This window comes from Dipteris shenzhenensis, chromosome 20 (assembly GCF_047967505.1).
Source record: "Dipteris shenzhenensis isolate YYH24624 ecotype China chromosome 20, Dip_SZ_1.0, whole genome shotgun sequence".
Lineage (NCBI taxonomy): Eukaryota > Viridiplantae > Streptophyta > Polypodiopsida > Gleicheniales > Dipteridaceae > Dipteris > Dipteris shenzhenensis.
This window is the reverse complement of record NC_141615.1, coordinates 40,235,645-40,248,527: the sequence shown is the minus strand read 5'-3', so window position 1 is coordinate 40,248,527 and position 12,883 is coordinate 40,235,645. Positions and strand designations below refer to the sequence as shown.

Sequence of the window (12,883 nt, the reverse complement as noted above, 5' to 3'; positions counted from 1 at the left end):
GTATACTAAATATAGAGACTGACTAAGGAATGCTTTCACCTAATTAGAAAAAAGATTAAATTTGAAGAAGATCCATTGTTAACCAAGGATGATGGAGCTCGGGGGGGTCACTCATCATATGTAACCCTATCACGTGAGTTCAACAAAAGGATATTTTTTATTTCTAAAATTTACAAAAATAAATATACATAAGGTACTATTTAAAATAGTTTTGGAAAAAATTTACAGATTTGTATAGAAAAGGGGTAAATTTTATTAATGAAAAATTTATAGATAAGGGATTTTAAAAATAGGCCTTAAACGCACGTGATATAGAGGGTTTATACATAGTGACCCCCCTGAGTGATGGAGTCAAAGTACATATCAATTTTCTTTCGATGTTGCCATCAATTTTTTGTCCAGTAGTCCGGGGCTTGCTCCGTGAACATCGATTTCTCCATACATCAGACATCAATTTTCTTTCTAGTTGTTCGGGCCTTGCTCTGCGGTATCTTGCAGTAGGGCCAAGTGGCAAGAACCTCTTCTTCTCTCTTCCCCCATGGTCTGATGAACCCACCCTTTGATTTGACCCAAAAAACAAGGTGAATGATATATCTTTCATTCATAAGGCCTGACTGAGTGTACAATGCCCAAAAAGGAAAAGGAAGGAGATTAAGAGTGTGCAAAGAGGAGTAAATGCAAATGGCCCAAAAGTCATAAAGGGGACCCCAAATCATCAATGCTCTACAAGTGTACCAACCACAAATTAGCAAGTAAGGGAGCATAAATAATAACAATGATTTTAATTTTCCCGTCTCAAAACCAAAACCTTCACTAAGGTAGGGTTCAAACTAGGTTGACGGACACGGGTGCTCTGAAGAGAATGCAAGACATTGTCCGCCGGTGTGGTAGTTTACACCACCCGTTAGACAATATTTTATAAATATTGCATGCAATGTTGATTGGCTTAATGGAAAAGTTTTCATGTATGGGCCCCTTAGTGTGGGTTCTATTCCCCACTGACAGCCTACCACGCTAGTTTTTTTCCTTGCGCACAAGATGGGTGACCTTTACCCCACGGACAACCTCTTCTACTTTAAACGTCCAGGCCGGTGATTGAGATTGGTCCACGGGTGATGGCGCCCCTGCATTTCGCATTGCTTGTGGAGCATGTCCGCGGCGTAGTGTGCTAAGGCCTACCCATGGGAGGCCAAAAATTGAGTGGCGGGGAAAACGCATGTTGTGAGAGTTTTCCCTCCCTCTTTGAATTTTCTGTTTGACGTATTGCTCCTCTTTGGAATGGTCAGACTTAAAAAGAATTCAGATCCAATGGTCATACCATCAATTTCAGTAGCCTTTGATTTTTGATGAATTTGTTCATTCGGGACGCGTAGCAATCTTGTTTCATTGGATTTCTTGATGAATTCATGACTTTTGGGAAGCAGCCGAGCTTTGATGATTCTGTTGGATCGTTAGAGCTTTCGTGATTCTGTTGGATCGATTGATTTGAGGTTGACGGATTCTTGTTGCGAAGTCTGAGTTTTCGAGGCGTTTGGAGCGACGAAATTGATTTTGCGTTCTTGGAATTTCTTTGCACGGAGAGCAGCGTTGGCGAGGCGCAGCCAGGAATCTTCGAGCTCGCCTTGTGCGTATATTGGTATTGATTTGAGGTTAACTGATGCTTGCAAAGTCTGAGTTTTCGAGGCATTGGAGCCTAGTGAGCACGAAAATTGATCTGCGTTCTAGCCAGGAATCTCGAGCTTTGCCTTGTGCGATTTCATGGTTTTGCGAGCCAGATTAGATTGAGAGCAAACGATTTTGGTAAATGAATGGCGGAATATTCGTAGCTTGGTGCTCCGTACAGAAGCGATTCAATTTCTGATTCATAAGCTCTCCTCCTCTTTGGCTTCAATCCATTCACGCATCAGCTTGTCTTCTCAGCTGTTCTTCTCTGGTCCTGCGGATCGATCTTGATTGCTTTCAAGGTCTCCTGCAAATTTCCGACACAGAACAGCCATGGATCACCCTCTCGACTTCTCCTTCCACAAGGCAAGCCCTCCGAATTCGCCTTGGCAGATCTGTTCTTCTAGTTTTTGCTTGTAGGCTTTTGTGTAATACGTTTCCTTGCAGTGCAGGGTAATCCATTGGCTGTTAACGACGAAGAGGAATCCCCCAAACCCATGCCTAAACCGCCAGTGCTTCCCCTTACAACAGATGCCTCGGCGGAGCAATCATATGATCAGAATGTTTGCGAAGACACACAGAATAGGTTTAGCTCTTCCCCATCGACTTCTACCATGGCGGTCGAAATTCTGGAGACATTAAGCATTTCACCTGCAGTACGTGTGTCGACTGAGCAGGATCCTCCGTGGGATTCGTCCACTCCACCTGCAGCTGAGGATCACGCTGTGTCGCCTGCTTCATTTGCATTCGGTGCATCTAATGCTCGCGATGCAGTTCCCCCCGTTCCGAAGTTTTTTGAGAAACCAGTTTCTCCTCCTAAAGCAAGGCCTAGAGCCAAGGTGCCGTTGGAGAGGGGTTTCACCCAGATGGATTGGCTGAAATTGACACGTACGGAACCAGATCTGGCAGGTAATGTAGCTGCCTTCATGTCGAACTCATGTTTCTCTTGGTAGATGTTGTATCTTTTACTGGTCCAGATTTACTAGAGAGGCCATCCACACTTTCTGTGCTCTGTTTCATTTGGTTTGTCAGGATTGTAGATGAAAGGTCGTGAGAACATGCTTTGAACCCGAAAGTTGCCGTCAGATTGTAAATCTGTGTCGTGTTTACGTGTCTATTTTGTCAAACGCGTCCCAGCCAGTTTACGTCTGAAGTAAAACTATCAGACTCATGATTATACTATGCGACTTCATGACTGAAATGTTAGATAAAGCTAGTCGTGCTATTTTTTGACCTACAAGGTGCCTAATTATTGTCTCAAAGCTTTTAAGCAGACAGCAGCGACAGGTCTCCTGTCCCCAATCTTTTAGAGCAAACCTTATAGAGGTTTATATTTTCAGGTCTGCGACATGAGGCCCAAAATCTAAGTTAGATGCTTGCAAGGACGGAGGCAGTGCAGTCAGTATACAGAATTTCCCTCTCCTCCCAACCTTCTCGACACTTTAAATGAAAATCAAAAGAGTACAAAACAGTTACTGAAGATGAACTCTAATCTAGACTTAGTCTTTAGGACGAAAAGTATTTTTTGACACGGTCTCAGTCGGAAACTCTTTATTCACTCTGTACCTAGCAGACTCCTTGAAACTCAGATGGCAACTTATGCTTGGTACTGATGAGAGCATCGCTTTGCTTACTACGTTTGTTTAATTTTTCTTTTTTTCTTTCACTTTACTCTTAGTTTTGTTTAATGTTTCTTACAAACTCCTTTCCTCCCTCGTCTTTTTGTTTTCTCTTCCCTTTGTTCTTATCTTGTTTTATAAGAAATTTAATTTGTAAGATGGTAGTCTTATGAAGCTATATACATTTTTGTCTTGCATGACCGAATATGAGGTATAATGAACCTCTTGACAAAAAGAGAAATTACTGAAAGAGCTTGTGCATCTCTAAAGTCCCATCTTTTCTGCTCTGCTGTGGGAGCTCCTGGAGCGGCTACTTCAATCACCTGTGCTGTATTTGTACCTCTACCCCTGCCTCCAGCTGTAGGAGTGACAGGTATGGGCGTTGTATCTAGTCTTTCTTCATCTCCATTGACATAATCCCAAAGATTTCTGCCAACTGGGATATTGCGAACCATGAAACTCCACAAGGAGTAGTTGGTGCCATCCAACTTATCCTCTTGTGTGAGAACCTCGAACACCTCATTTGAGTTGTTCTGTGTCATTTTTGCCAGATAAACTCAGAAATACAGCTAACTGAACAAGTAAAATCCCTTCGTGGGATGTAAGATGCACAAATAAAATCTGCCAAACTAGTGCACCTACTCTTGTTTAGTGGGTTGAAACACAAAACAGAAGACTCTGCTTTGTTTAGTGGGTTGAAACACAAAACAGAAGACTCTGCTTGTGAGGCAATACAATTCTTGCCACAAGGGCACAAAAGATCAATCCAAAGTGGAACATATAGTGTTGCGAGGCCAAGAACTGGGGGCCCAACCCTATCTATATCACTAAGGACCCCTGTGATCAGGTTCCTAAACTTGCCAATTGGGCTATTCTCAAGAGCTTTTAGTGTTTCGATCATCCCACTCATAATAGTTGTTATGGTCTATGTTTTCACCTTGCCACTTTGCTCCTCACTGGGAGCCACTGCTGTGCAACCTTCCAGCCAAAAAACATTTGGCTTAGAGCACATTTTGGTGCGTTGCCACAACATCCTGAAGCTCTTATTCAAGACATCCTCAGGTCATGTGTGTACCTAGACCTTTTTAAGCCTCTACAATTTATCTTTGTCACTGTTGGGCGCCACTGGCAATTCTCCCAATAATGTAATGAAGGTGTCATGTGCACGGATCGGTATCTGACGTGTACTAGTTACACAGAACTAGCTCAGGTTAGCCTGGGGAGGCTTAGAGCTAGGTAGGCTTGATTCTCGGGTTGAGTGGCAAGGGTACGAACTATTTATAGGTCTTCGCTATTTTTGGCGCTGGGGCCCGAGTCTATAAAAGAGGCCCAGGGGGTTCAGTTCTCAGTGTGCAGTTGGGAGCAAGTCTCGTTCCCAGGTGCTAGGTCTGATCCTGGATTGTGTCGCGGACGCGCGCCTGCATCTTAGCGTAGCCCAAGGCCCAGTGGCAGATCCAGGGCTTCACAGCGCCACCTGGTGGTATGGGACACCAGGCTGGTTGGGATCTGATTGGGAGTTCGTGCCAGTAGCTCAGCTCGTGGCTCGGAGGGGACATCTTCTGATTCGGGATCACATCCCGTAGATGTCACGGTTGGGTGGTGAGCAGCCTGCTCAGTTCTGATGTTGTGTGTGGTTATTTTGCAGATCAGGGGTTTCAGGAGTGCTGGGATGTGTCAATTGGTATCAGAGCCAACTCCTGAGGTAGGAACTTCTGATGTGAGAAATTTGACGGATTTCTCTTCTAGGTATGCCCTAAAATTCGAGATTTCCTGCTGCGTTTTTGCTGTCTACTTGGGGTAGAAGGGGTGAAGAAATATCTGGGAAAGGAAGAAGAAGAGGAGTGAAATAGAATCGAAAATTCTGAAGGCTACAGAGAGAAGTCTGAGGGAGGAGAAGGAGAGCAGAAAGGAAGGAGAGTAGGGCAGGAAATTGACAGCTAGGGAGTAGAGGATGCGGGGTGTAGGAAGGGGCGCAGTAGGCGAGGCAGAAGTGGCGGGACAGCCTGTGCAGTAGGCTGTCCACAGCCAGTGCAATAGGCTGTCCACAGCCTGCGCAACAGGCTGCGAACAGCCCGCGCCTAGGGCTGCGTGCAGCCTGCGCAGGAGGAAAGGCAGGAGGAAGGTGCTTTTTTGCGAAAAAAGCACCCCTCCAAAGTTGGAGGGGCTCAGGTGCTTTTTTCGCAAAAGCACCCCTCCAAAGCTGGAGGGGCTCAGCCTTCTTTGGAAGCCTAGCTTCCAAATCGGGCAGCCCTGCACCCTATATAGATGGGGGGCTGGGTGCTAGACAACCCACCAGCAGCCCAAGTTTCGAGAAGCCACCTCGAGATCTGTGCCAGCCCGCCTCGCCCTTCAGCAGCGCCCTGTTTCGACTAGCTCCTCTGCTGCAGCCCTTGCCTGCGTCAGCCCAGCGCAGCTCCCAAGGCTCCCGTACCAGCCCGTACAGCTGCAGCGACAGCCGTACAGCCTGTACGGACTGTACCGTCTGCTTCTGTACCTGCTGCTGCTCCGTACAGCAGCTGCGCCTGCACCTGCAGCCACCATACGGACTGCGTCAGCAGCCGTACAGGCCACGTCAGCAGTCCGTACAGCCTCTATCGTTGACTGCGCATCCGGTTGCAGATTTGGGGAGGCACCGGGACTCGTGGTCTTCCAGATTCCAGCATCCTTTCTGTCAGATTTATCTGGGACGGTTTTCTTCTACTCCATCTCCCTCCGTGCTCCGTTTCAGTTATTTATTTCTCTCCGTTTGTAATCGAATCAGTATTCAGCCATGTCTGATGCTCCGAATCCCGAGTTCACTATGGGGGAGCAGGAATTAGACTACACTCCAGTGGGAGAGGATGATCAGGGTCTCTATGACGACCTGATCACTAAGAAAGCCTTCAGTGAGTTCACGACTGCTCTGGATGGTAAATTTGAGCAGGTCAACGCTAATCAATCGGGGTTGACACAGCAACTCCAAGGGATACAAGCTACTTTGACTCTTCTGGCTAGCACGGTTCAGGCACTCACGCATGTGGATGCCATGGCCTCCGTGCTAGGCCCGAATATCACTCCGGATCCCTTTCCAGGTGACCAGAAATCAAGAACAAAGGAGGTGGTTGACACTTGGTTGCACAAGTGGCAAGTTCACTTCCAATTTCACCCCTATCCAGATGAGAAAAAGATTCAGCTAGCAGCAGGGTTTATGTCAGGTAAAGCCTTGCTTTGGTGGAAAGAACTTCAGCCTAAGCCTGACACTTGGGCAGAATTTGAGGGTATCTTCAGGAAGGAGTTCCTGAAGAAGGAAGATGATTATGATATCGTCGGCAAGCTCAAAGCCCTCGATATGTCAAAATTGAACTTAACTTTTGAAGTCTATCTTCAGAGATTTAGGGATCTGCAAACCAGGGCCACAAAAATGGATCCTGTAACCTTGTTAGGTTTTTTCGTGGATGGTTTGCCAGACTCCTATAAGTTACAGATTAAGAATAACAAGTGCACAACATTGCAGGAGGCCATGACATATGCGCGCATATATGATGATACCATGGCCGGAACCAAGGCAACCACAGTTACCGAGACCAGCGGAAAGAACAAACGCAAGTTCTTTCAGCATGCGACTGGTATTGGGGAGACGAAGTCTACGGACAACGCCTCCAGGAAAAGCTTAACTCCTGCGAAGAATGGTAAGGCCCGTTTCCTTCGCACTCTCAGGCTCAAGAAAGAGGGCCGGTGTTTTTATTGCGAGGAGCGGGGCCACACGAAGAATGAGTGTCCTAAGCGGAAGAACCAGAAATTGGTGCTAGGACCGAAGCTCCAGGCAGGTCCCCGTACCGCAGCCAAGGGAGCCAACCAGGTTACGATGACAGGTATTTCAGTAAATGTCATTACCTGCCCTCTTTCTTGCAATTGTACCTTTAATACTTCGTTGTTTGGTTCCCATGATCTTTTCCGAGTTTATGGAGAAGTTAGGGACCAACGGGTTCACATTCTCTTTGATCCGGGCAGCTCTCACAATTTTGTTAATTACAAATTTGTGCAGAAGATGGGGCTGTCCACAGTACCTAGCGACCACACCTACGAGGTGCAGCTTCCAGCCGGGAAGCAGTTTTGGGATCGCAAGGTTGAAGCGCTTCCCATCCGGATTCAAGCCTACACGGGAGCTCTCACATGTTACGTTATGCATCTAGAGCATGTAGACTTGCTGATCGGGATAGAGTGGTTTAAAACCCACAATATCCAGATCGGATGGACGGAGCATACGCTTTCTTTTGAAGACAAAGGCACCCAATTTTGTATTCAGTGTGATAAGATTATCCCTTCTCAGGGGCCTATTGTATCTGCGATGCAGCTTCGGAATATATTGAACACTTCTCATTATGATGTCTATCAGTCTGTTTTGATTCCACTTTCTTCATTTATTGTTTCGGTAATTAACAAAAATGAATTAAGTGTGTTTGAACACCGAGAATTGAGAACGTTGTTAGATAATTTTAAAGACGTATTTCCAGCTCAACTGCCGGAAGGGTTACCTCCAGAAAGGGCAGTAGATCATCGCATAGACTTAGTCCCAGGGGCTCAACCTAGCAGTGTACCACCGTATAGGATGAGCCAGGTAGAGGAGGATGAGTTAGCTATCCAACTTCAGGATTACCTGAATATGGGCTATATCCGCCCAAGTAAATATCCTTGGGGTGCACCTGTCCTCTTAAGAAAGAAGAAGGATTCTTCCTGGAGGATGTGTATAGATTATAAACGACTTAATAAAGTTACAATTAAGAACCGCTATCCTTTACCTCGTTCTGATGATTTGATAGACCGTTTGGCCGGAGCGAAGTATTTCACTAAGATTGATTTGCGTACGGGTTATCACCAAATCCGTATCTATGCTAAACACATAGATAGGACCGCATTCCGGACTAGGTATGGTCATTACGAGTTCCTCATATTACCTTTTGGTTTGACCAATGCTCCTGCTACTTTTCAGCAGATGATGAACGATTTGTTCAGAGACTATCTGGGCACATTTGTTGTAGTGTTCTTAGATGATATCTTGGTATATAGTAAAACGCTTGAGGATCATATAGGACACCTTCGGGTTGTCTTACTTGTTCTAAGATAGCATAAGCTTTATGCCAAGATGAGTAAATGTGACTTCTTTATGAAGGAGATCATTTACTTAGGACACAAGATTTCTTCTGAAGGTATTAGCATTGATCTGGATCGTATCCAGAAGGTTTTAGATTGGCCTATACCTCAGACTGTCAAACAACTTCGCTCTTTCCTAGGATTTACGGTATTTCTTTGGAAGTCAGTCCGTGATTACTCACAAATCACGGTACCCTTGACCAACATATTGAAAGGTCGTGGACGCAGGTCTACTCAGCCGATCCCTTGGAATGATGCAATGAACAAAGCTTTTGAAACCTTGAAGTTATCTATCAAGGAAGCACCCGTTCTTGCCTTACCCGATCCTACCCGGCCTTATCTTTTAGAGGCCGATGCGAGTGATTATGCGATTGGGGCAGCTCTATTCCAAGAGGGCAGACCTGTAGCTTTTGAGAGTAAGAAGCTAGACGACACTCAGTATCGTTGGCCCACACTGGAGAAGGAACTTTATGCGGTAGTGTATGCTCTCAAGGTTTGGAGACACTACTTGTATGGTTCAAAGTTCCTTGTATTGACTGATCACCAGTCAATCAAGTATGTGTGTGATGGATCAGAATTGAGAGGAAGGAAAGCTAGATGGGCAGAGCTAATGCAGGATTTTGATTTCGAAATACGTTATCGTAAGGGTTCGTTGAATAGTGTGGCGGATGCCTTAAGTCGAGTTAAGTTTGTAAATGCTTTGTCATTTACGGAAATATCCTCAGACCTATTTCAATCCTTGAGAGGGCTATACGCAACTGATAGTCATTTCAGTTCTTATTGGCAGAGAGTCCAGGATGGGAGCTCCATGATTGACCATGGTTTGGTTCCAAAATTATCCCCCAGATACTGTGGCCCATTCAAGGTCATTAAAAGAATTGGACCAGTTGCATATCGACTAGAATTGCCTCCTGATGTTAAAGTACATCCAGTCTTTCATGTCAGTAGACTGAAAGAAGTATTGGGTGCAGATGATCAAATTGTTTCTCCTCATGAGATTATAGAAGTTACAGATTTAACTTTTATTCCTCACGAACCTGAATCTATTCTTGAATTCCGTGAAAGACAGATTCGAAATCGTACTATCACGGAATACAAGATTAAGTGGAAAGATCGTGTTGAGGAGGATGCAACATGGGAGACATTACAAAACCTCCAAAGAACATTTCCCGATTTCTTAGCGAACTCAGGAGTGAGTTCTTAGAGGAGGGGGAGTATGTCATGTGCACGGATCGGTATCTGACGTGTACTAGTTACACAGAACTAGCTCAGGTTAGCCTGGGGAGGCTTAGAGCTAGGCAGGCTTGATTCTCGGGTTGAGTGGCAAGGGTACGAACTATTTATAGGTCTTCGCTATTTTTGGTGCTGGGGCCCGAGTCTATAAAAGAGGCCCAGGGGGTTCAGTTCTCAGTGTGCAGTTGGGAGCAAGTCTCGTTCCCAGGTGCTAGGTCTGATCCTGGATTGTGTCGCGGACGCGCGTCTGCATCTTAGCGTAGCCCAAGGCCCAGTGGCAGATCCAGGGCTTCACAGCGCCACCTGGTGGTATGGGACACCAGGCTGGTTGGGATCTGATTGGGAGTTCGTGCCAGTAGCTCAGCTCGTGGCTCGGAGGGGACATCTTCTGATTCGGGATCACATCCCGTAGATGTCACGGTTGGGTGGTGAGCAGCCTGCTCAGTTCTGATGTTGTGTGTGGTTATTTTGCAGATCAGGGGTTTCAGGAGTGCTGGGATGTGTCAGAAGGTGACGGGATGGATATAGAGAAAAGGGCAGAATAGTGGAAAGGAGTAAAAGAGCAAGGGAAGATAGTAGAAGGAAGGGATGAGTAGGGGCAATGAAACAACCCCTAAGCTAGGGATCCATGGTGTCCTCTATCTCCGTGCTAACCTGGAAGCATAGACCAATATCAGAATATAAACACAGGGACTCTTGTGATAGTGGCTAGTGCATCACCACCCAACCGTAGATCCTAAGGATCATCCCCAAGCGAGAGGTCAAGCAACCTCCAATCATAGTCCATCCCAGGTAAGGCTACGCGGCCCATACCACGCAACCCCATTTGTGCACAGATGTCGTTAGGGAGACACAGGCCTGACAGGCTCTCAACCTAGCTGGGTATTCTCAGCAGACCCTACTCCCAAGAATGCCCCAAGTGAGCAATGGCTCTCTCTTATATAGATGTAGGGTGTCTTATGTTTCTCAAGCCTAATCCTTCCCTTAGTGTACCAAAGGTGCCACATGTCCTAATTGTCCCAAGGTTAAGACATGACCATAGGTTAGCCTGACCTCCATAACACTAACCTAGTTATGTCTACGCGTGGAGATAACATTCTCGCCCTTTAAACAGAGGAGGACTGAGACATAAATCATGTCTAAGACAATCAACACTTTCCCAAGTGATATCCTCATCCAAACTATCTTTTCACCTAACCTTAAGCTGTGGAACAACTGTTCCTTATCTGTCATTTCCTATAATCCAAAAGGCATTTTGGATCATGGGGTATGTAAGTGGATAGATCTTCCAACCTTACGAGTTCATTCTCAGAGACAAGGTTATCTTCAGCACCCAAAGCCTCTTAAATATGCTAACATGAAAGATAGGATGTACTTGAACGCTGTCAGGTAATTGCAACTTGTAAACTGTATCATTGGTCTTTTTATGATAAAAATGGGCGACAATAGTGATGAGGTATCTTGTACACAAGGACCTGAGAATCTTTTGGGATTCTCAAGTAAACCTGCTGACCTTCTGAGAAAACTCGAGGTGTCTGCTTCTGATTAGCATAAAACTGCGCTCTATCCTGAGAACTTCTTACGCTTTCCCTTGCCAACTGCAACATATCTTGCTGCTATTGCAACCAATCAGCAGCAGAACTCACCTTGACATTCTGTACCCAAGAGGCTCTAGGCTGATATCCGTACATCAACATGAATGGACTCTTTCGGGTTGCTGAATGCTTAGCACTATTGTAAGCAAATTCCAGCAAACGAAGGGATTCTTTCCAATGAGACTGCCTTAGAGAGACATAAGCTCGCAGCATGTCTTCCAAAGTCTGATTAACCCGCTCAGTCTATCCATCCGATTCTGCATGATCAGCAAACTCATTCTGAGCTGAGTATCCAATTTCTTGAATACAGTCCGCCAAAAATGCCCAGTAAACTTAGCATATCTTTCACTGAATATTTCAGCCGGTAAGCCATAAAGACTAAACAGCTTCTCAACGAACACGTGAGCAAGCTGGGTAATTGCTTGCCAATTGCAACATATCTTGCTGCTATTGCAACCAATCAGCAGAGCTCACCTTGACATTCTGTACCCAAGAGGCTCTAGGCCGATATCCGTACATTAACATGAATGGACTCTTTCAGGTTGCTGAATGCTTAGCACTATTGTAAGAAAATTCCAGCAAACGAAGGAAGTCTTTCCAATGAGACTGCCTTAGAGAGACATAAGCTTGCAGCATGTCTTCCAAAGTCTGATTAACCTGCTCAGTCTATCCATCCGATTCTACATGATCAGCAAACTCATGCTGAGCTGAGTATCCAACTTCTTGAATACAATCTGCCAAAATGCCCAGTAAACTTAGCGTCTCTTTCACTGAATATTTCAGCTGGTAAGCCATAAAGACTAAACAGCTTCTCAATGAACACGTGAGCAAGCTGGGTGGCTGTAATACGGCTGAATCTAGCCAATTTGGTGAGTCAGTCAACGATTACCCAAATTCCATCATGCCCATGAGAGGTTCATGGTACACCTACCACAAAACCCATGAGAATGCTTTGCCATTTATTCTCAGGTTAGAAAACACGTGAATAACAACATACAGCTCTTTTTCATGCGTTGACTTTCTGGTTAGCTTTTTACTCTCAAAGGCTACTGGTCTACCAACCTGAAACAAAGTTGCTCTGACAGCATAGTTACTAGCATCCTTTCAACCATGAATGGTTTACTAGGTGTTGGCTCATAGAGAAAGCAATGAGGCACAATGAACAAATCTTTATTCAAGAGTGGTTACATATATAGGCAACTGCCTCCATGTTGGTAGATCCCAGATCCACAATCATCTCCATGATTATCTCAATCAGTCACCTCCTATGATCACTTACACATCACACCAACCTGACATACCTAATTGCCAAGTCACTAGAACCTTCTAGCACACCTACACTCACACACTGCTTGCATAGGACTCCAAGCCCATAGATACACACACACACACACACACACATCAATTTGCCTCTTCATTCCCCCCCACAAATTGATGACCTCATTCGTCAGCAGTAATACATGGGATGCTCCATGGCTTGCCGACCATCATGTGGCAACACACATGGCCCCAACCTGTGACTCACTCTTAGGATTCTTGGTTTACAACTGGGAGATAGACAATGACTATGTATGAAAAGCCCAATGAGTCCAACAAGGAAAGAATCTCAAAAGACTAACAATCATTTAAGGAGGGACTATCCAT

The 12,883-nt window shown here is 45.4% G+C and overlaps 1 protein-coding gene across 1 annotated transcript in view; it reads left to right on the top strand.

Moving 5' to 3' along the window:
- Window positions 1–1,518: 1,518 nt before the first annotated feature.
- Window positions 1,519–12,883, top strand: part of RLF (reduced lateral root formation) — a gene marked incomplete at its 5' end in the record, with an annotated part of 31,943 nt that continues 20,578 nt past the window's right edge. Inside the window, 3 exons of the mRNA XM_087392075.1 lie at window positions 1,519–1,624; window positions 1,921–2,028; window positions 2,110–2,571. Of these exons, the coding sequence (XP_087248201.1) occupies window positions 1,519–1,624; window positions 1,921–2,028; window positions 2,110–2,571 (676 nt within the window). The remainder of the gene's footprint in view (window positions 1,625–1,920; window positions 2,029–2,109; window positions 2,572–12,883) is intronic.